Raw genomic sequence first — 22,718 nt, forward strand, 5'->3', positions numbered from 1 at the left:
ACTTTACTTACTGAGCTGTCTCCATAGCCTCAGTTTTGTTTAGTTTTGATTAGAAAATACATGTTTTTATTTCAGTTTTTCCTTTTCAAGGCCTATTTGTTACTCTTGAAGAGTATTTTTGACTGGACTCAGACTTAGAAGTACAAGTTCTCAGCGAGGACAGTGTATGTCTCTTGGCAGTGTGTTTCTGGCTTCCTTCATTCTCGAGCCAAAAGTTTAGCATAGGCTACAGCCTCCTCCTCGTTGTTTCTCAGTGTGTTGTTTCTTCAGAGCAGTAGGCTTGTGTTTCTGTTGCAGGACACGTGGAGTAACAAGTCGCTAAATCTTGGGAGCTTTGTTCCTGGGCTTCTTAACTTCTTTAAGAGTTTTCTGATAATATATTGGTGGACATCATTTTCTTAAGAGAGATTGAAAAGCTTTCAGATTCTGCCAGCTCTTTTAGTCCCCAACCAATGAAGCACAGTAGTATCTGTCAGGCCAGGCATATCCTTCTCTGTCTCTCTCTCTCTCTTTTTTTTAATAACAAAGTTGAGAATACTTAGATTGGAAACAGACTTGTGCTCCCGCTCTCCAGTTCTTCATGGTCTATAACAAGAATGCCCCTTACTCAACAGCAGGTGCACTGTGCCATGGGTTAAGACACCTTGTTCATGGGAAAACCTTGTTTGTCATACCCACCACTGATTGGGACCAACACTCACTCAGAGCATCAGCAGCCACTTTTGTGGCCATGTGCTTCTCGTAGAATTTACAGAGGTCGTTCGTTGTCCACTTGAATGAGTTTCTGACAGCAGGTGCCTTCGTCTTGACACAGCAAAACACCTAGGAGACGCCACAAAAAAAAAAAAACTTATTTCAGTTTTTTTAAAGGAGGACTTTTAGTCATTCCTGGAAAATGAAAATGTTTTACTTTACACTGGAAAATGTTTTACTTTACACTTAAGAAAAATGTGTATTAGTTAGTCTCCTGGGTTCAGTGTTTTCTCTATATTGTTAGGCCTACTTTGGTTGTAATGTAGCTCAGGTCTTATTGTTTCCTTAGATTGTTGCCCATCTAGTTGTTCTGTTATGGGGTCCACTTGGAGCCAACACAGTTCACACACCAAGTCAATTCAGATGACAAAACTTACTGTAATCAAGCCACTGCTGATTGATCAGGCCCGCAGAATAGACTTGGGAGCTGAACTGTGACCCCAAGCTAGAATGTTAGAGTTTTTAAACCTGAAAACCACAAAACATCTGTGCCAAGTTACAGACATATTTTCCACCAGTCAGGATTCAGGGATTAGGGATTTTCTAGGAACATTTCTCTGTGTGGTGCACTTATCTTCTCATTGGTTGGTTTACTCAAATGTGGTGGGTGCCTTGCCCACAATTCATGTCTCATCTTGTCAACCAAGATGTCAGTTACCCAGGGAGGTCTGGAGAGGTCTGGGGGAGGGGGTGTCTTGGGAACTTAAACTTTGTTTGACCCTTAATTCAAAATGGAAGTTCTTCCCAAAATGGCTTCAGTTTGGTTCCTTCTTACAGTTCTGTTTGTGACTGAAGTGTCTAATTATAGAACTATTTATTTCTTCACTTTTTACTGTTTGTTTTACATACTTTGAAATTTTGCTGTATGCTATCTATGTGTTTATAAGTGTTACATCTTTGTGAATTGATACTTTTATCAACATACAAAGTTCTTTGTTGACTGTCTTGACAGTTTTGATGTATCTATTTTGTGTGGTACTAGGTTGGCTATTCTACCTCTTTTCCATAGAGTGTCTTTTCCATAGAGAGCCTGGTTGTGTTCTTATTTCTAAAGTGACTCCTTTATAGATACCATGCAATTGTACAACGCTTTATCTGAGTCTAGAAAATTCACATGTAAATATCAGTGAAGAACTTGCACCATTCTGCTGTTTGTTCTGGATGTTTTATAGCTGTAAGGATCTTACCTCTTTTGTGAGCTATTGTAAACAGAAAATAGCCTGCATATGTAAAGTTATTTTTTTCAAAACATGCGTGTTACTGTATATTAATTAGTAAAGATAAATGCATTAACTGTTACATCAATCATCACTGCATTTTATAATGTATTCAACCTTGTATAGTGTATACCTTAAAGCTATTTGTGTTTTGGTAAAACTGAACTGTATGCTCTTTACTATATACAAAACATAAAAAATTAAAGAGTATGTGATCACAGTAGAAATCACGCCCTAGCTTCTTCTCTTCTTTGTTGGGCATGTGCATGGAAGTGCAGGTGCCCTTGAAGCTAGAGCCATTGCAACCCTGGAGCTGGAGTTACATTCAATTGTAGGCTACCTGACATGGTTGCAGGGCACCTGTTTGGTTCCTTTGCAAGAGCAGTATGTGCTCTTAACCCCTACTAAGCTATCTTTCTAGTCCCAGATGGCTAATTTTTAATATCTTTAGTCATTCAGTATTGTCTATAATAAAGCTTAGTGCTCTTTTTATTTCACTGAAGCAGTGATACATACAGCTAATTTTTTTTCTTAATGTGACTATCTTTGGTCACTAAAACATTTCTTTTAAGTGTCAGTTACAGTATTAGAAATGTTACTCTTAAAAAAGATGGATGGTAGATTATTAAACATCTATTTTAAAAACCTTTGACAGTGTGGATCTTAATTTGGTTATCATGTTTTCCTGTGGCTGTGATAAATACCCTGACAAAAACAACCTGAGAAGGGTTTATTTTGGGTCACAGTTCTTGTAGTAGGGAAGGCCTGGTATCAGAAGCTTGAGGCTTCTGCATCCAGTCAAGAAGCAGAGAAAGTTGATTGCTTGGTCTCACCTGGCTTCTTTCTATGCAGTCCAGGACCTAACCCCAGAGGGTGATGTCTTCCCTTAGCCCCCATTCTTTTAAGGAGGGTCATTTTATCTCTGTTATCCAAATCAAATAATCCCCCACAGGCATGCCCAGAGGCTAACATAATCTAAATAAGCTGGAAATTTGTCTCCTAGGTGATTCCAGATCCTATCGAAGTGATTACCCTAGCCATCACTCAATGTGAAACTGAGGACAAACATTTTTTCCGAGAACTGCTCTTTTCTGAAGGGAAACAGAGGAGCAGTGGATCTAGGGAGGAGAGGTGGTGCGCAGAACAGAGAGGAGTGGAGGGAGGGGAGGCTGCAGTTGGGATGTATTGTGTGAGAGAACAATAAATAAAAAGAAAAAAAACATTGTTTTCTAATATGGAGTCTTGATGTTTTTGATTATGAGCCTATTCTTTAGCGGCTGAACCATCTCTCCAGCCCGAATATGGAATCTTTAGTATATTTTGAATGTCACTAACTAGGGAAGTACTAGCATTATTATATTCATTGTATAAATTGGTTGAATTTGACATGTTTTTCTTCTGTTTCTTTCAGGTGAATCTGGACTGGGAAAGTCAACATTAATCAACTCATTGTTCCTCACAGATTTATATTCTCCAGAATATCCAGGGCCTTCTCATAGAATAAAAAAGACTGTACAGGTATGTATGGTATTGCTGTTAATTAATAACAGTTATGTCAACACGCAACAAATTCATTTTATTTGGTGTCTAGAAGTAGATTCATACTTGACTTGAAGAGGAAAGTGGTAAACCCGACTTCATTAAACTAAAAACAAAAACATATATACATGATCAGAGGTATTATCTTGATTAGAGCCTGCGATAATTGCTCTGATGATCCTCTTAGAAATTGCATTGTGATATAGTAATAACCCTAGGGTTGTGTAGTCCGTTATGATACTCTCTTTGCACATATGCCTAAGGTTGAACCAATAAAATTAAATAAAATTTAGAATGCAGTTTCTCAGTTGCATCATACACATCTCAAGTGCTCTTGTGCTAACCATATGTACTAAATGGTTCTTATTTTGGACAGCCATATATAAAACATTTCCACTGTTGGCCGTGAGTTAGTACTATAAGATAGTTAAATGGCAGTAGTAATTATGTCAGACTGCCAAGCCAAATATGGTTCAGTTTATCACCTCTTGGTCTTATGCATGCTGATGAGCTGAGATCTTACTAAATATAGTTCCTGATCTTGTATGTTTGAGGTAGAACTGGACTTCTGCATTTCTAACAGGACCCCAAGTGGTGTGGCTACTGCTGGTTGTCGGAACACACTTTATAAAAAGGTCTAGACTCAGTCACTTTCAACCTTCCTAATGCTGCGACCCTTTAATATAGTTCCTCATGTTGTGGTGACCCCGCAACCATAAAATTATTTTCATTGCTACTTCATAACTGTAATTTTGCTGCTGTTATGATTCGTAATGTAAATATCTGAAATGCAGGATATCTGATATGTGACTCCAAAAGGGGTTCTGACCACAGGTTGAGAACTGCTGCTCAGACTCTAAATCTGCACTTTTGCAGCACGATAGCTTTGTAGCTACGTGTTGTTCCTGAGCTTTTTTTAAGAATGTATTCCAGATTGAGATATTCTGCAAGTGTGAAACGTGCTTCAGATTTTGAACTTAGCATGGAGAAAAGAATGTAACTTCTCATTGGTTTTTGTTGTTGATGTTTGTTGGATTGTTCTTTTGTTTTGTTTGTGACAGGGTTTCTCTGGGTAGCCCTGGGCTGTCCTCTAACTCAGAGATCCACCTGCCTCTGCCTTCACTCTCAGTGCTGAGATTAAAGGCATTCACCACCACTGCCCTGCTCTTTCATTGTTTTTGTATCAACCATATTCAAAGTGCCTACTGAAAAATTTAAATGTACTTATGTGGATCACTGTATACTTTTGTTTGGTAGCACTGTTCCAACTATTGATTAAAAGCTTATTGGTGGGCTGTAAAGTAAGATACAGCATGTTGTTGAGGCCTGCGGGCTTAGAGCTGAATTTGAAGTAGTGATTAGACCACTGTACAAGATGGACGGGCAGAAACACACATATCATACTTCCTGGTGCAGTTTGGTCATTTGATTAAGGAGTAGTTTTATGAAGAAATATTTTCTCATTTAGACTTTGTTTGATTTAGAGAGGGAATAAAATGTAACCTTTAATTTGCCTACAGAAAAGTGTTCCTAAGAATGTGAGCCTACATGGCTTATTTTTTGACTAATATTAAAGATTTTAATCCTAAAGAAGAAAAACTTACCTTTTTCAACGTAGGCCTTAATATTCAAGATCAGAAAACTTGGAAATTTTTAATGAAGTCTACAGTATAGACTTCTAAGTTCAGATGTATTTGGTATAAAATAATCTGCTATATATTGTCATGGACCTATAAAAATTATTCTTGGTTAGGTAATTTTCTGAGTTCTCATTATTGTTCTAACCTGTAGATAACTAATTCCAAGTCTACACAAAAAACACTGAGTTACTGTTACTATCTTCCAGATACTGCTGTAGATGCTGTAGATGTTTATTTACTTGATTCTTACAAGTCTTAAAACTCCATGTGATAGATGGTAGTAATATCTCATTTTACCAATATGATTGTTGAGACAGACTGGGCTGTGCCCTGAGATCATGTAATAGATAAATAAAAGAGACAAGTTTCAAATCCAGACTGTTTGTACACAGACACACACATACACATATGTGTACACAAACACACATGCTCTAGGTGGTTAATGACTGTTAGTTGAATAGACTAATCGGGTCTTCAAAAAAGGATTAGCTGTTCTTTACTAGTACTTTATGAATAACAGCACACTGTAGTTTTATAGGTTAGCAGTTTTCTTCTGGTTTGTTTTGCTAAATGACAATCTAAGGTGTTGTTCCTTGAGAGCCATCACCTTGTTTTTTGAGACATGTCTTCCACTGGCTGGGAGCTTGCTACTTAGGCTGTGTTGCCTGGCCGGTGAACCATAGGTGTGTTCCTGTCTCCACTGTCCAGCGTTGGGATTGCAAATGCACATTGCTGCACATGGCTGGCTTTTTTACATGGATTTTGGGGAATCAAATTCAGGTCCCTTTGCACCTGTGGCAAATACTTTACTGACTGTTTTCTCTCCACCCCTCATTTTTAGCTCTCTATCCATTCACCCAGTAACTTTTGTTTTAATAGATGAAAATATTAACATAGTAATTTTGGGATTTAACACAAAGAAATCTAGTTGAACATGTTATTTGACAAAATATTCAGTGAGAGATTATAGTCTTCATTATCTGTTATTCTACAAATCGAGGAAACATCTGTTAAAAAGGATTCATAAGATGTTGCCATCACTGATTTTCTATATTGTGTGGCATATTTTTCCTTTGTCCTTTTTACTAAGTTTGCTCTGAAAATGCTTTGTTATGAAAAGGCCTTTTTGAGGAAAAAAAAGGGCACAAACATAAGTATTATGGATTTTCACGTATATCCATACATCTGGGCAACCTGATTTTGGGTTAATGTGTACTACATTTTCAATATTCCAGAAAGTTCCCATATGCTCCTCCTCCAGTGTTATGTCACTCCCTCCCCAAAGACAAACACCTCACCTCTCTAGATTAATTTGGATGTTCTTGAACTTCATGTGGATTTATTCTTGAAACAGATTTCTTTCTCCGAGAATTCTTTTTCTCACTTGTTCATGCTTGTTGTACTAGTTCTCATTGCTGGGTAGTATTGTTGTGTAGAAATATATCATAGCATGTCCTTTTTGTTTTGGGTAAACATTTGGGTTTCTGTGTTTTACTCAGACAAATATCCTGTTGTATATGAATGTGGAAAGACAAAGACACTTTATTGCTTTCATGTATTTTCCATTTGTAGTTCAGCTGAGCATGTCTGCTTTACTAATTGGCTACTTAGGTTTCATTGAACTGCTTTGGTCATTTTAGTATTTCCTGTCTTTTTCTTCCTTATTTTCAGGTATTCTTTATCTACATATAAATCCTTGACATTTTAAGCATTGCAGATGTCTTATTCCCAGCTAGCATCTATTTAGAAAGCTGTAACTTTTGCTCATTTACTCTCAGGGAAGAACATGACATATGTGGGCAAAAGTCATTCAAGAGGCCTGAATATAGTTAGAATGTGATCATCTTTTGCAGCCTGTTGGCTCTCCCACCCCCAGTCCAGTAGTCCAGCAGATGATCTGTCCTTGAAGTAATAAATAGTCTCAGTAGAGGGATTGATCTAGCATTATATCACATTTCATACATAGAGACCAGTATAGGCATACTGTCCAGAGTTTTGAAAGACAAATGTCTGTGACTTTTGTGACCTGAAGGATTTTTAGAACATTTCCAGTTGTCAGAAAATAAAGGAAAAATCCTCTCCTATGATGTGGCCAAAGAGTAAAACCTTAAATAATATGCAGCGTCATAGTCTCCTTCCCGAATGTTACATTTATAGTAGACTTGTGTTTTCTGGGAGAGATCTGCTGACATTCATAGTCTTGGAAGATTACTAAGTATTTAAACTAATAAAGAACTGATTCTGAGGTCTCTGTTCCTCAGTGGCTCTGATTCAAGTGAAGGTCTCACTTGAACTCTGAGATTAATTCCTAACCTATATTGGCCTGAGGTCCCCTGCTGAGCATGGCCAGATGTGAGCAGCCACCAGGCATGGTTTTCCCTATACTAGTGATTCTCAGTGTGAGTGTACACCAGATGGAGGCAAAATCCAAATAATTTGCATTTCTTTGAAATTCTCAAGTTGTTGTAGTCACAAAGTTTAGTATTTAAGAATCCTTGCTTTGTAGTACTTCTGGATTGTTGTAAACTGCTTTCATTTTATCTCAGGGAGAAGGTCAGAGAGGGAAGTATTTCTCCTTAGTACTTCCAAGGATATTTCAGATTGAATGCAATAGTGTCATGTTACTTTTGTCCTGGTTTATATATTTTCCATAGTAGATTATAAAAATTAAATGAAGGGGAAAAATAGACAGTTGTACTCTCCATGTTCTTATTTAACAAACTATATAATAGTATAGGTATGTAATTATTACATTTTATTTTACATTTTTTATTTTTTAAAAATGGAATTTTTTGTCATTGTAAGATTGTGAACTATGTTTTCTTGGGGAGGAACTATCTTTTATTTGAGATTTAGTTTATTTCAATCTTAGTTTCTTGATTGGCAAATTTATCTTAATGTACTGTAAAATGTTTTCTTGGTGTGAAGTTTAGTAAATCACTTTAGTAGTCTTGTAGTGATACAGATTAGGTAGCTATGCAATTTATAGAGGTGAGAAAAATCGCAAGCAATAGGTTATACTTTTAGAATAAAATGCTTTATATTTATAGACTTCATGAAAAGTTTTCATAGAGCCCAGTTAAGTGTTCTTATAGATACCACTCCTCTTTTGAACCAGTCATTTGCATGAACATATCAGTGCTTTACTACTAGGTGGGTCTACAGTAATGAAGGACACAGCGTTCTCAAGGATCTCTAGTGGGAAAACATAGGAAATATGAAATAACAACAATGCTGCTGCTAGTAAGATGCTTTTGGGAATTAGTGAAGTGGTGTGGTGGCGGGAGGCAGGAGCAGTGAAGATGGGTGAGAGCTGTGCAGAAAGGACAAGAGCGGATATTTATAAATGATTCTGAAGGAAGCATTTATTCCCAAAGACCTATGCTAGCCTGTAATTGACCTCCTGGCTGCTCAGATTACAGTGTTAGGCTATCACACCCAGTCTCTTTCACTTTTTATGTTATCCAAGGAAACATTTGAGGTAGTAAATGGAGTGCTTCCTGTCTTTGAGCCAAGTAGATGTACCAGGCTGTCCCTTCAGAGCTTTGGCCTTACTGCTGCTTCTTAAGGAAGTATGGGTAAAGGGATAAACCCTTGACAAATTTTTAACCTTTTCTTCAGCATGGTATGCAATTAATTAAATAACACATTTTGTTTATGTTAATAAATGTCTTGAGAACATTAGATTAAAAAGTTTAGTGTACTTGGTAGTCCTTTTGGTTATAAAGCTGAATAATAATCATTGAAGGCTTGACTTGCTCCTAGATTGAAAAGCTACAATATTAGAAATAGTGGTATCTTTGATTTGTTGGATGTAGGGAGTCGAAAGATGCCTCAATAAATCAACAACACACATAAATGATATGAGCTTTAGTTTTACTTAGTTTCTAGTAGAAAATGCCCCTGCTTCATTCTCTTGTATAACTTCGTTTCTTTGGCATTAAGTTATGCATGCAGTGTTAGAGAACTCTGGGTTATGCTTTGAAACATGCTGAAGTGACCTGCTTAAGAAGAGTGCATGGGAAAGTGACCATTTGGAGCAGATGGTTAGAGAATGTGGAAATTCCTGGGCTTGAATTAGTTTGTTTTCTATGGATCCCATGAGGATACTTGCAAAACCAGATAATAGGGTAAAATTGGATCCTCTGAATGACACTAGTTTACAGTTAATGTTTTTTGAATCTTTGCCATTTATTGCTGACTTCTTTGTGTTTGATCACGTATGGATACTCAAAATTTCATAGGCTAGAAATGGAAACTATCTTTTAAACAGACTCATCAAAGTACATAAAAGCTTCATTTTTCTTACCAAGTCAATAAACAAGTTGAACTTTTTTTAAATGTACTGAGGGTTGAACCTGGGGCCTTGAAATTGCCAAATAATCACTTTGCCACTTTACTTATAGCCCAGTACCTAATCTTCGTTAATACAAACAGTCGTAAAACATAAGCTGTAGTGTTAGGGTATGTTGTTAATATATTTTATTACTGAAAGAGTAATAGGTCTTGTTAATAAGAAAGCCAGAAATTGTTTGAAGTAGATCTGTCTTACTATATGTATGTGATGTGTATGTACACCATGTAATGTGGTGCCTTCAGAGGTTTAGAAGAGGGTGTCAAGTCTCCTGGGTCTGGAGTTAGTTGTAAGCCTCCATGTGACTGGTAGTAACCAAACTTGGTTTCTTGGCAACAGGTCCTCTTAACTGCTGAGCCATTCGTTATTCTTGGCTCTGGTTATTTCTTTTTAATGACACATATCATCAATGAATAACTCTTATAAAAGAGCTGGGGATGAATTCAAGATATTTTAAAATGTAGATTTGATCAGATTATCCTTTGACCAAAGAACTACAAAGTGTGAACTTCTTGATAATTGGTATTTAGTTTTTAATCTATATAGACTTCATACTTACTAATATTTAATTAATACTTTCAAATATTCAGATTGCCAGTAGATAAATATGTTTATATTTGGGATACTCAATTTTCACTAATCATATAAGCTAAGATCAAAGCAGTTTGAAGAATAATGATCTGCAAGATAAGTCCAGGGCTTATCTAAGAGACAGGAAACATGCCTTCCTATAGACTTGCATGTCTGAATTACTGGCTTTCTTTTCCCCAATTTCAGTAACTTCTGATAATAAACTACTTTTATCAAAAAACTCCTGATTGCAGTAAGCATGTAATGTTCAGTTTGGTAGCTACGTGTGAGCTATTCAAGTTTATTCACAGGAAATAAAACTAAATATTCAATTTCTTGATCGTACTCATTAACATTCCAAGAGATAGGTTAACCATATAACCAAGAATTGCTGTATTGGACAGTAAAAGTGAAGCCAATTTTGTCACCTCAGAAGTGCTATTGAATATTGTTGCAAATGACTCTTGTCCAAATATCCTAGCCTCAGCTTCACAGTCTCTTTATTGATCAGCAAATGTCTGTTAGAAATGCCAGAGGGAGCCAGGTGGTGGTGGTGCACACCTTTAATCCAAGCACTCGGGAGGCAGAGGCAGGCGGATCTCTGATTTTGAGGCCAACCTGGTCTACAGAGTGAGATCCAGGACAGGCTCTAAAACTACACAGAGAAACCTTGTCTCGAAAAACCAAAAAAAAAAAAAAAAAGAAAGAAAGAAAGAAATGCCAGAGAGGAGTGAAAAGGCATCCTCATTTGCATAATCCTTAAAAGTATATCAAACTTTCTCAACCCAATGATTATTCAACACATTGCTGAAGCTGCTTTTCATATGCCTTTGGCCACATTTCCACCTTAAGTCTGGTAGTTTTAATGTCATTTTAGGCATTTGACACTCAAAGTTTGAGTATAAGTCTTGGCTTCTTTAGTTAGCTTGCCAATATATCCAGAGCCTCTGGGGAAAGTATTTTTGCTCCTTGAAACAGTGATTGCTTTCTTTTAGACACCTGAAAGTTGGTGGTTTATAGTTATCACAGCATATTGCTTTGGACAGATAATATATACCTTTGGCCATACAGCTGGGGCTTGCAGAAAACCCATAAATTCTGCCAGGAACTAAAGCTGTAGTTTAAGGCTCTTTTTCTTACAATACTTTAAAACTTTTGAAGACACCTGAAGTATGAGTTTGTCATACTATTTACATGTGTTTTTCTTTCAAGTAACTAGGACGCTATCCTAGTTACTCAGTCATGTAGGGGCTGGGAAGATGGCTCAGTGGTTAAAGTGCTGTCCATCCTAGTGTGAGGACTGGAGTTGCAGTCTGCATCCAAAACCCTTGTGAAGACCTAGTGGGTGTGGCAGAGACAAAGGATGCCCAGAGAAAAGTGACTAGCCGGACTAGTGATGTCAGTGAGTTCTGGGTTCAATTGAGAGGCCCTGCCTCAGTGCATAAGATGAAGAGCAATTGATGAAGAACTTCCCCATCAGCCTTGAGCCTCCACAACCATGCACATATAGGTACACCTGCACCTGCACACATGTGAACATATATGTACACACCATACACATTTGTATGCATATGTGTACACACACACACAGAGACAGAGAGACAGAAAACATGTAGGTGGTTAGATTTAATTTGTAAACAGCTTTCCAGTTGGTTTTGAGAAACTTGAGTGTCCTTGCCTCTTGTTACAGAAAACAACTCACATAATATATAATTAACATTTACACCAATGATTCTTACAGGTGGAGCAATCCAAAGTCTTAATCAAAGAAGGTGGCGTTCAGTTGCTGCTGACAATAGTTGATACCCCAGGATTTGGAGATGCAGTGGATAATAGTAATTGGTAAGAAATGTTTGTCCCCATTGTTTCCCAGCTCACTTTAAATACCAGTGTAGTTAATTACCCAGGTGTGATGGCACATGTCTTTAATCTTATCAGTTGGGAGGCAGAGGCAGGCATGGTCTATATAGCTAGTTCAGGCTAGAGCTACACAGTGAGACCCTGCCTTATAAACAGAAACAAAAACCTAGAACAACAAAAAACTTTAGCAGTGAGAGTCATTAAGTTTTAAATGATTAAGACTTGGGTTCATATACCAACTTTGCTGTATCTCTTACTTGAAAACATTTCTACCTGGACTGGTTTGTTTTTTTTGTTTCTGTGTCTTTTTTTCTATTTTGGTGTTTTGAGACATGATGTCTTTGGATCTCAAGATGGTTAAGAACTTAAATCCTCTTACTTCAGCCTCTGATTTCTCTCTATATACAGTGGAGTTACTACCTCTTATATTAATATATGTGGGTACGTGTACATATATATGTATTTTATATATAATATATATTATATGGCATATATTATTATATGCTATAACAATATTGTTATATATGCTGTATAATATATTAATACCTCTTATGCTGATATATATAATTATAACAAATTAAAGCGTTCTACTATAATTTTGTTTATCTAAATTACATCACACCCTAACTTGTCTAATATTTTAGATTTTTGGTTTTTCAGTAAATTATAGATAAATCACTCATGGAACTCTAGTCCAAAGTAATCTTATATTTGTATTTATAAACTGTTTCTTCTTTGAGTTTCATATTGATGCTGAGTTGCAGTTAATTAACATTTTTCTTAACTCTTAAAATACCCAGTAAGCTAATCATGAGGTTTTTGTATTATTTAATCTTTCTTGGAAATTTAAAACTGTGGATGTAATTGTTTTCAGATTATAAAGTATTTAGCATTGATATAGTTATCAATGTAAATAATATACTAATTAATTACCAGAGCTTTGCTTTGACACAGAGCAATTCATATTTTAAATTTGAAAGTTAAAAATAATAAATCAAGATATATTTCATGCAGTGTTTTTAATCTATTTTGTGTGTGTGTTTATGTGTGTGTGTTTTCACACATACATATGTATGTAGTGTAGTGTACATTCAGATGTGGAGGCCCAAGGTCTAGGTTAGTGTCTCCTTGATTGCTCTACACCTTTAGGTTTTGAGACAGGGTAAAGCATAACAGTTTAGCTAGCCTGGCTGCTCAGTGAGCTTCAGGGACCCATCTGTCTCTGCCCCATACCTTCCCACAAGCTTGGGGCCAAAGGCACGGGTCACTATGCCTGGCTTTTTACATGGGTTCTGAGTTGGAACACAGGTCCCTGTGCTTTCAAAGCAGGCCCTTTACCGATTGAGCCGTCTCCCCAGCCTAATTTTACCTACTTCTAAATCAGTATGTAGAACAATTTAAGATGTTTTCTAGTGGTGAATTATTTTTTTAAATCAAATTACAACTATTATCCTTTAATTGTCAAACAATTCATTCCTTTGTAGGATTGTAACTTAATTGTTCTGTTTATCTACATTGTACAGCTGGCAGCCTGTCATTGACTACATTGATAGTAAATTTGAGGATTACTTAAATGCAGAATCTCGAGTGAACAGACGTCAGATGCCCGATAACAGGGTTCAGTGTTGTTTATACTTCATCGCTCCTTCAGGACATGGGTCAGTGCCTTGATGCTTTGCTATTCCTTGTTTATATTGTGTGAATATTTTAGAAGAATGTGTCTGTGGAGTACATATAACTAGATCTTATAAAAGAACCTAATGTCATGTGAAAGGGGCTTGGAACAACCTGTTTAAGACCTAGGTAGTTGCTTTCATCTGCTTCATAAAAAGAAGAGTTTCCAATTTCCAGGCAGATTTTTGAGATCTTATAACTAATAGTTTTTTGAAGTTTTTGTTTTAACCATGTTTTTGTAAGAGCAAGTTAAAAACCATGCGTTTTGATTTGTTGAGCTATCAGAAAGGCAGCAATACTTATTGAGTTTATAGAGATTCTAAGAAACCCCAAGGTAACAACTTACAGACAAGGAAATTTACTATAAACCTAACAGAAAAGGTAATAATAATAAAAACAAAGCTTAAGTGCTAACTGCTTTCTTGTGCTATTTCTTTCTAAGTGGTTCGTTACACTTTAATATGCAGATTACTGTGTTTACATCAGTATTATCCTCTTTTAGTAGTTCAGACTTAAGTATTAAGATATTCATCTGATCTGATCCGTTTGATAGTAACTAACCTCTTCCTTAAAAACGGAACAAAAACTCTGTACTCTTCTATTTTGGGTAGTTATGTGTCATCATTAGCTTTTAATATTTTCATTACTCTTCATCACTCTTTTGAGGGGGATGATAAGTCACAGCATAACCTAACTACCTAATCATTGTAATTCTACCCACTCTTTACCAGAAGGAACTAGACTGTTATATAATATAAACTAAATAGTGTTGTCGCCCAGTACTCAGAGTAGTGTAAACTCATTCTCTCCTGTTGTTCTTTGATCTCTTTTGCCTAGTATGATGCACATTTTCCACTCTGGTAGTACAGGGAGCCATAATATGTAATTACTATTTTTTGTGGTAAGGTTGGAAAAGTTCCTTTTGTGCTTAATGTGGTATAGTATTGTTAGAAGTTTATACATTTATATCACTAAGCCAGCACATCTACTTATAAGGCTCAAAAAAAATAAAACAATAATAAAAATTTAGAAATGTGATGTGCCAGCAGGCTCTGATGGCACATCCTTGTAATCTTAGCACTTAGAAAGCTGAAGCTAGAAGATTGTAAATTCAAGACCAGCCTAGGCTGTGTCTTTGTTGATAGCAAGACCCTACCAAAAGAAAAAAAATACATAAAAATAAATAAAAGAAAACATGGGCTAGGATGGAGCTCAGCTCAAGGTCCTGTATTCAATCTTCAGGACAGCCAATTCTTCACCCCGTCCACTTCTTAGAAACCAAAACCAAACCCCCAACTCTCACACACTGTACATATAGCTTTTTATGAGCACTTAGGTAGCTCTTGAGTTTATGCTTTTGTTTTTTTGGGGGGACAGGGTTTCTCTATGTAGCCATAGCTGTCCTGGAACTCACTCTGTAGCCCAGGCTGGCCTCGAACTCACAGAGATCCGCCTGCCTCTGCCTCCCGAGTGCTGGGATTAAAGGTGTGTACTGCCTGGCCTTAGTTTAGCTTTTTTACTAGCAGTTTCCTAGAAGTCAGCCTGGTAAAGCCATCTACAGTTAATAGAAATGAGTGAGTTTATAACAAGTCTTTCAGACTCTTCCCAAGTGTTAGTGATTCTCAAGAAGTCACATTCTTATCATCCTTTGGGGCTAATTTTAATTTCTTAAAATTACATAGGAAATAAGAGTTTTGTTTTCTTTCTTTCTTTCTTTTTTTAAGAAAAGAAATTCTGATTTCAATGATGTGCATGCCTTTAAGGCATTTCTTGTTTGTCACAGGGAACATTTTTATTTCCTGTGCCTATTCCTGAACAGTAGCTCAGCTTAACAGCTTTTAGAGATGGAGCAGAGTTTTTCCTGTTGATACATGATACTTATAGATTAGTTGAAAGAATATGACAGTGAATTTGATCTGGAATTACAGATGACCTGCTCTCTATAGACTGAAATTGCATACAATCTTGTAAATGCATCAGGCTTTTCTCTGAGTCCCTTGATTCTGTACCTTCCACAATCACCTACTAGTGTCCTTACTGGATGTTAGGCAACTTAAATTTCAGTTTTTATTTTTTATTTGTCTTGTTCACTGTTTAGTAACTGCAGTTATTAAAAGCTAGCTTTCAGATACTAAAATGCCATTATATCCTTTTAATATTGATTGCCACTTTAAGACAAAAATCAGTGTTACTCAATGAATTTTATATAGAAAATATGTGTAATTAATATTTGTTCTTTGGCCTTTGTTTTGTTACAGGCTTTGAAGTAAAATAATCTTTTCTCTTAATGTGGATTTATCTTCTAAAAGTTATATGTAAAGGTCTTTTTATTGTTTAAAAACTAATTTGTTCAACTGAACATTTTGGTGCATGTAATCCCAACATTTGGGAGATAGAGGAATGAGAATCGGTACTTCAGGGTTGGCTATATAGTAAGTTCCAAGACTAGCCTAGGCTATATAGGACCTTACCTTAAAACACAAAACAGCTGCCCAACCTGAATTTGTTATTAATTTATGCTTAGAAAACTAAATGGATAGAGGAAAAATTACAACCACCATATAATCAACATGTTGAATTAATTTGTTTTTTTTTTTTTGTTCTTGATTTGTAAGCATCTGATATTTATATACTCATTTAAAAGTTTTAACCATTTTCCCTACACTTTAGTTTTTAAACTGGCTTCAGTGTTCTTCGGTCCTGTTTTTCTGTATTGCTTTATCTTATTTCAACTGTCTAAAGCGGTCTGTCCTAGGATGTGCTGTGAGCCCCCTCCCCCCCCCCCCGCCCCATCTCCCCAGTGCTGCAGCTGCATTAGCTTGGTTTACACTTCACACACTGACTTCCGAGTCCCTGCCATACCTATTATAAGTATCTTTCTTCCTAACACTTGTGATACCATATGCTAAATACATAGTTTTAAATAGCAGAATTAAAGCAGAGCTTATGTTTTGATTTTAAATATAAAATCCTTGGTATAAGTATGAAAACTGAAAATTTGATGTTGATGTTTTGTATTGTTTGCTGTTAAGATTCACTGAAGTTTTAAACTGAATTTTACCTTTGTTCTGTTTAAATAGGAATAACACTTTACAAACCTGTGATATAATTGCTTAATGAAGTGGTGGGCATTCATGAGCATAAACTGGGAAATGGTGCATAAATATTTGCTTATCTAAGATTGAATAGACCACAGCTTTTTTATTTAGTGTTGGATAAGGATGAGAAGAAGCAAATCTCAGTTTGGTCCTAAGGATAGTTTCTGTTGGCAGTAGTGAGGCGAATATGTTTACAGATAGTACAGATGATGGAGGTTGTTCCAGCCATACTTTTTTCTATTGTGCTTCATGTTCTGACTGCCAGAACATTCCATAGTTGAAGATAAAGAGAATCGAAGTAGGAAGTAAACCTAAATTCTCCTCATCTGTCTCCTTACCTCATGTTTCTGTTCTGATTGTATACTAGTTGGCCTTACTACCATACAAGAAAATACTTACTGCATCGGGCCTCACACTTCCTGTTTTTAATCATTTTTAAAAATACTACTTATTAATTAAGTATCAGTCAATGAAAATATGACAGAATTCAGCCTTCCATTTTTCTCATTGTTCCTTATATAGTTAAGGAATGCCCTTTGGAATGATATTTCCATTATCTTGACTTATTACTGTGGTGCATTAATTTTAGTCCCTGGAACATTCTAGGTATGTAGATTCAGTCTCCACTATGGCTTCTAAAGGACATGTGAAAATGATAGCATTTTACTTCTTTTGTCAACTAATATATTTAGGGACCTTTAGTACCTTTGCTAGGTGCTAAAAACACAGATGAATGAGATAAAAACATTCAACTAAAAGGATCTTTTAGTGTTAGAATGGGAAAAACAAACACAGGGCAAATGTTTTAGTGCTCAGCACATAAAGTACTGTGACCACTTAGAAGAGGTCTTTCTTCTTCATCTGGAAAAGGATTCCATGCAGAAACTCGACTGTCAGCCATGTCCAAAAGAATGAATAAGGATGAGGGAAGCAAAATAAATGGAGTATGAGACTGAAGAATGTTCAGGCAGAGGTTGTAACCTATGACGCTTCCAAGTATGGAACTTTTAAGGAACTATGAGAGGTTAAGTCATCCTGGCACATTGGAATGAAAGGTGGTTAAGGAGAGAATATTTGTCTTCACAATCTTAGTGAGCCACAGCAGCTAAGGAATATGTCTTTCAGTAGATAGTTAGACAAGTAACGAATAATTCCGTCAGATTGAGGTGGCAGTTGTGTGCACGGTGTGCTGGGAAACCAGAAAGGCTTACGTAGTTGTCCACTGTGGAGATCTCGGTGGCCTGAACTGAAGTATTGAAAAGGAGTCTGTGTTTGTACATATGTGTCTTTCATGCAGGTCTTGGTATATCTTAGGAAATGAGGGATAGAAGAGCAAACAGTCCTAGGTGTTTGGGGTTAAGTGTTTGGATACATCGTGGTGTCGTGCACTAAGATAGGAGACACAGAAGAGGAGAGAAAAATGGAGATTCAGATTGAGGTCTTGATTCTGAGGAACATGGCATATTGTGGGAGCATAACTACTGGGTTAGACAGTGTCTTGACCATCAGAGTGAAGTTTTGAGTGGGTATAGATTTGGTAATTTTGGGCCCTAAATGATTGTAGTGATGCTAGTCATACAGAATATAGGGTTAAAAATTGAAGGTGAATTTCTGAAGAAATCACATGTTAAAGATCTAGCTTATAGAGAGAGTCCTAAGGATTCTAGAAGAGCAGGTGAGGGAATAATATTTTAGATGCTGCATTCTGGGCAAATTAGTGATGGTAAGTGCCATAGTGGAAGTATTTGGTCTTGAAAGTATAGAGCCAAAGCCAGATTATGATGGACAGAGAGGCATGTTGAAGATTGACTTTTTAGCGTTTTGTCTGAGAAAGATAATTGACAGCAAGAATTGTATATACTGAAAGAGGACTACCATTTTTCTCGGGGAGGAAAAAAACTCCACCCATCTTATAAACATTAATAAATATAAAGCTGATTCTAGGAAATTCTACTAGGAGCCTTTCTGGTTTTTTCCAGTTCCTCTTTAGGGACAAAACTTAATGACCAGGGTGTTTCAAAGGCAAGAGTCAAAAAGCCTTCTTAACTACTCTATTGCTTCTTAAAAGTCTTGTTCTGCCTGTTGGCTGACCCAGTACATCTTCAGAGTGTTTCTGATAAGTAAAGTATCTTATTGTATTTAATGTGAAGAATCTGTTTCTTCAAACAGATAGATTCAGTCATATTAAATACTATATATTTCAGACTTAAACCATTGGATATTGAATTTATGAAACGTTTGCATGAAAAAGTGAATATCATCCCACTAATTGCCAAAGCAGACACACTCACACCAGAGGAATGCCAACAGTTTAAAAAACAGGTAAGCAAGAATGAATTAACTTTTGGGTTTCCAACCACTCTTTTAATTAATGCTGTTATTATTTTTAGTGCAGTATAGTCTATTTATCTTCTAGCTTTAGTGTAGAATGGGAGGACAAAATCCCATTCATGTACTTGGGGAGACTATCCTAGAAAGTGCTGTCCTCACAAACATATGCTTTTTCTATTTTCTCTTGAATCTTAATTTTGTTTGTATTACTTAATAAAATAAATGTACTTAGAAGATAATACATATTAATGTGTATATTCATATACACACATATGTACATGCATTTAAGCTACCTTCCCCAAACTCATGCCCTATTATTGCAATAATAATTCACCTCCCCCCTTTTTTGGAGGGGGTTTGTTTTTTGAGACAGAATTTCTCTATGTAGCCTTGGCTATCCTGTAACTCTAGACCAGGCTGACCTCAAACTCACAGAAATCCATCTGCCTTTCCTTTCTGAGTGCTGGGATTAAAGGTGTGCGCCACCACTGCCAGGCTGTAATAATATTCTTAATGATAAAATTTTCTCATTTTGTTGTATTTGCTTTGTTATATATGGCATTTATGAAATCTAAGTTAAGTTTCTGAAAGTCTGTCTATTCCAATAGTCTATTTTTTATTTTAGGTCAATATTTAAAAAAATAACAATTTTGTATTATATTCAAAATAAGCCTTAGAGTTTTGTTATCTTATTATCTTTGTAAGCTTCTATGTAACAAAATACCTTTTAAAACCTTTTAAATACGAATTTTAGAATACCTTGAAATTTGTTACAGAATGAAAAACGTTCTTGAAGTGGTGTTAAATTCATACGAATTTTGGCATCTTAAATACAGTTTTTGCTACTAATATTTTCACCACAAATATGTTTTCTCTTTTTTCCTTTCTTTTCCTCCCCTCTTCTTCCTGTTTATTCTTTTCCTTTTCACCCATCCTCTCCTCTTTTCCTCATTTCTTTTTCTGCCCCTTCTCCTCCTCTTTCCCTTTTTTCTTCTTTCTTCATTGTTATTTGAGATGGGGTCTCTATAACCCAGACTGGACTCCGTGAGTAGGCAATTTTCCTGTCTTACCTCTTAAGTTTCTGCCTTGAGTAGTCTGTATCTTTTTGTGGATTTATTCTGAGAAGTTAGAGGTAAAAGGATGGATTAGTAATGATTTCTATTTTCAGATTGATCACATGCCTACTGGTTCTCCCCATGCCTCTTCTTTTTTTCTTTCACTCATCATTGAATCCAAGGCCTTTGGTGCATATACTTTACCTCTGTATTGTGCTTCTAGCCTCAAGTTTCTTTTCTGTATGCTTAGAGTCATGTTTCTTACTCAGGAAATCATTTGGAATTTTTTCAAAATAAGTTTTCAACATAATCCCTACCAATTAGTTCTATAGAGGAAGTTGGGGCTTTAGCATTTATTTTAAAAATGCTCAATTATGTAATTTTAATGTGTAACTTCTGATTAAGGACCACTGCTGTTAAAGCTAGCTATTGTTTGTAGTCAGACTTTCTTTGGGCTACTTGCTCCCAAATAATGACAGATTTCTTATTAAGTGTGAAAGCTTGGCCTTAGCTTAATCTTGTTCCCAAATAGCTCTTAAAACTTAAACTAACCTGTTTATATTAATCTACATTCTGCCACTTGTCTCATCGTGACCTCTCCTCAGTAAACAATGTCCAACTTCCTCTGTGTCTCACTAGTGAACACCTGCCTCTCTGATCCTCCCCCCCCCCCCCCCCCAGAGTTCCTCTTACTTCCCGGAAATCCCTCCTATCCTCTCCTGCTTACCTATTGGCCATTCAACTCTTTATTAAACCAATCAGAAAGTTCCTTAGGCAGGTAAGGTAAAACAGAGTCTCTTCATACAGTGTGATCAACTATCTTGCGACAGCTGTTGTATCTATTTCTTGGTTAGTCATCATTTACTTCTTTCTTTTTCTTTCTTTCTTTTTTTTTTTAACGGGTATCTGTCTATGTAGTCTTCACTGTGTGGAACTCACTCTATAGACCAGGCTGCCCTTGAACTCACAGAGATCCTCTTGCCCCTGCCTCCTGAGTGCTGGTATTAAAAGCATGAGTCACTATGCCAAGTATCATTTATTTTCACTGTTTGTTCTTTGAGATGGGGTCTCACTGGAGCTCTGGTTGGCCTGGAACTCACTAGTTAGACCAAGATGGCCTCATGAACTCACAGAGATCCACCTGCCTTCTGAATGTGGAGATTAATAGTGTGTGCCACCTCACCCGTCCATTGATTTGCTTTTAAAGTAGATACATGCCCATTGTTAAAAACATGGCCCTATTGATGGCCATTTTAGCTTGTTCTTTGAGATAGGCTCTCACTCTTCAGCCTAGGCTAACAAGAAACTCTCAGTACTCTGGTCTCAGCTTCCCAAGTGCTAGTATTACAGGTGTGTACCACCATGCAGGGCTTCTATTTGTTTCTGTTTAGTATGTAGTCACATAACTCATTTTGTTTATAGCCCTTATATTGCTGTTAGAGACTCTTGCTGTGAGAGTAGCACTGTAGTAAAAGTACAACCAGGGGAAGGTTGTTTTTGGAGTTTGAATTGTATGGGTAAGTGACAGTTATTTGGATGTCTGTATTCGCTTGTGAATTTCAAATCCTCTTGGACAAGATAATTTGGTTTGAACTAGGTAATTTCTGATATTATTAAGTCTTAAGGTTCTTTACTTCTAGTGTGTGTTTTCTCCTTACTTGCTTGTCTAGGCTTTGATTTATGTATGTACACTTGTTCATGTAATGACTTTTTCTGTTAGAGTGTAAACCCTCTCTTGGGGCTAATGTTGTGTTTTCTACCTACCCTTTTCTACTATTTTTAGATGACTTTAAACTCTGTTGCTTTAGCTTTTATAGAAAGTTATATTAAGAGAAAGGATCTCATTCATTTTAAACAAATGACAAAAAGCCATTATAATAGAGACTAATTGGAAAAATGGCATTCTAGAATATTCTTTCTTTTTAGAATTTTTTTTGGGATGACAACCATAGGATCATATGATACTTCTGAAGTAATTGAATTTAAACATATTTTAAATTTCATCTTGTTCTGTGTGTGTGTGTGTGTGTGTGTGCGTGTGTGTGAGTAGGATGGTTCTCTCTCTTTCTCTGTGTGTGTGTGTGTGTGTGTGTGTGTGTGTGTGTGTGTAGGGAAGATGGTACACATGCCATGTCCTACTTGTGGATGCTGGAGGATAATTTTGTGGCGTTGGTTTGTTTTTTTATGCCTTTCTCCTTCTACCTTTATAAATCTCCCAGACTTGCATGGGAAGCACCTTTACCATCTCTCCCTGTTCCCCAGTAATGGGTTTTGGTATTTAAATGTGAACAACAAAGAACCAGAAACTGAGGTGTCTCATAAAAATCCAGGAAAGAGTTAGGAAAAATACTGCTAATGTCATAATTATATGTGGTGCCCTTTCGTTTTAGATAATGAAAGAAATCCAAGAACATAAAATTAAAATATATGAATTTCCAGAAACGGATGATGAAGAAGAGAATAAGCTGGTTAAGAAGATAAAGGTAGGCTCTTTTCTATGCGCAGTGAAGTGTTTCGGCCTTCTAATGGTACTCTAATGTGAAAGAACAAAAGTGTCATTTTTAAAATAGTTGGCTTACATAAACAAACATGGATATTTCGTAATGTTTATGAACTTTACAGTTACC

At 36.3% G+C, this 22,718-nt stretch overlaps 1 protein-coding gene across 1 annotated transcript in view; it reads left to right on the forward strand.

Moving 5' to 3' along the window:
- Window positions 1-22,718, forward strand: part of Septin7 (septin 7) — a 47,167-nt gene that overhangs the window by 6,832 nt on the left and 17,617 nt on the right. The window contains exons 3-7 of the mRNA XM_059267534.1: window positions 3,382-3,488; window positions 11,815-11,915; window positions 13,457-13,591; window positions 18,910-19,027; window positions 22,482-22,574. Of these exons, the coding sequence (XP_059123517.1) occupies window positions 3,382-3,488; window positions 11,815-11,915; window positions 13,457-13,591; window positions 18,910-19,027; window positions 22,482-22,574 (554 nt within the window). The remainder of the gene's footprint in view (window positions 1-3,381; window positions 3,489-11,814; window positions 11,916-13,456; window positions 13,592-18,909; window positions 19,028-22,481; window positions 22,575-22,718) is intronic.

Source organism: Peromyscus eremicus, chromosome 7 (assembly GCF_949786415.1).
Source record: "Peromyscus eremicus chromosome 7, PerEre_H2_v1, whole genome shotgun sequence".
In the NCBI taxonomy this organism is placed as follows: Eukaryota; Metazoa; Chordata; class Mammalia; order Rodentia; family Cricetidae; genus Peromyscus; species Peromyscus eremicus.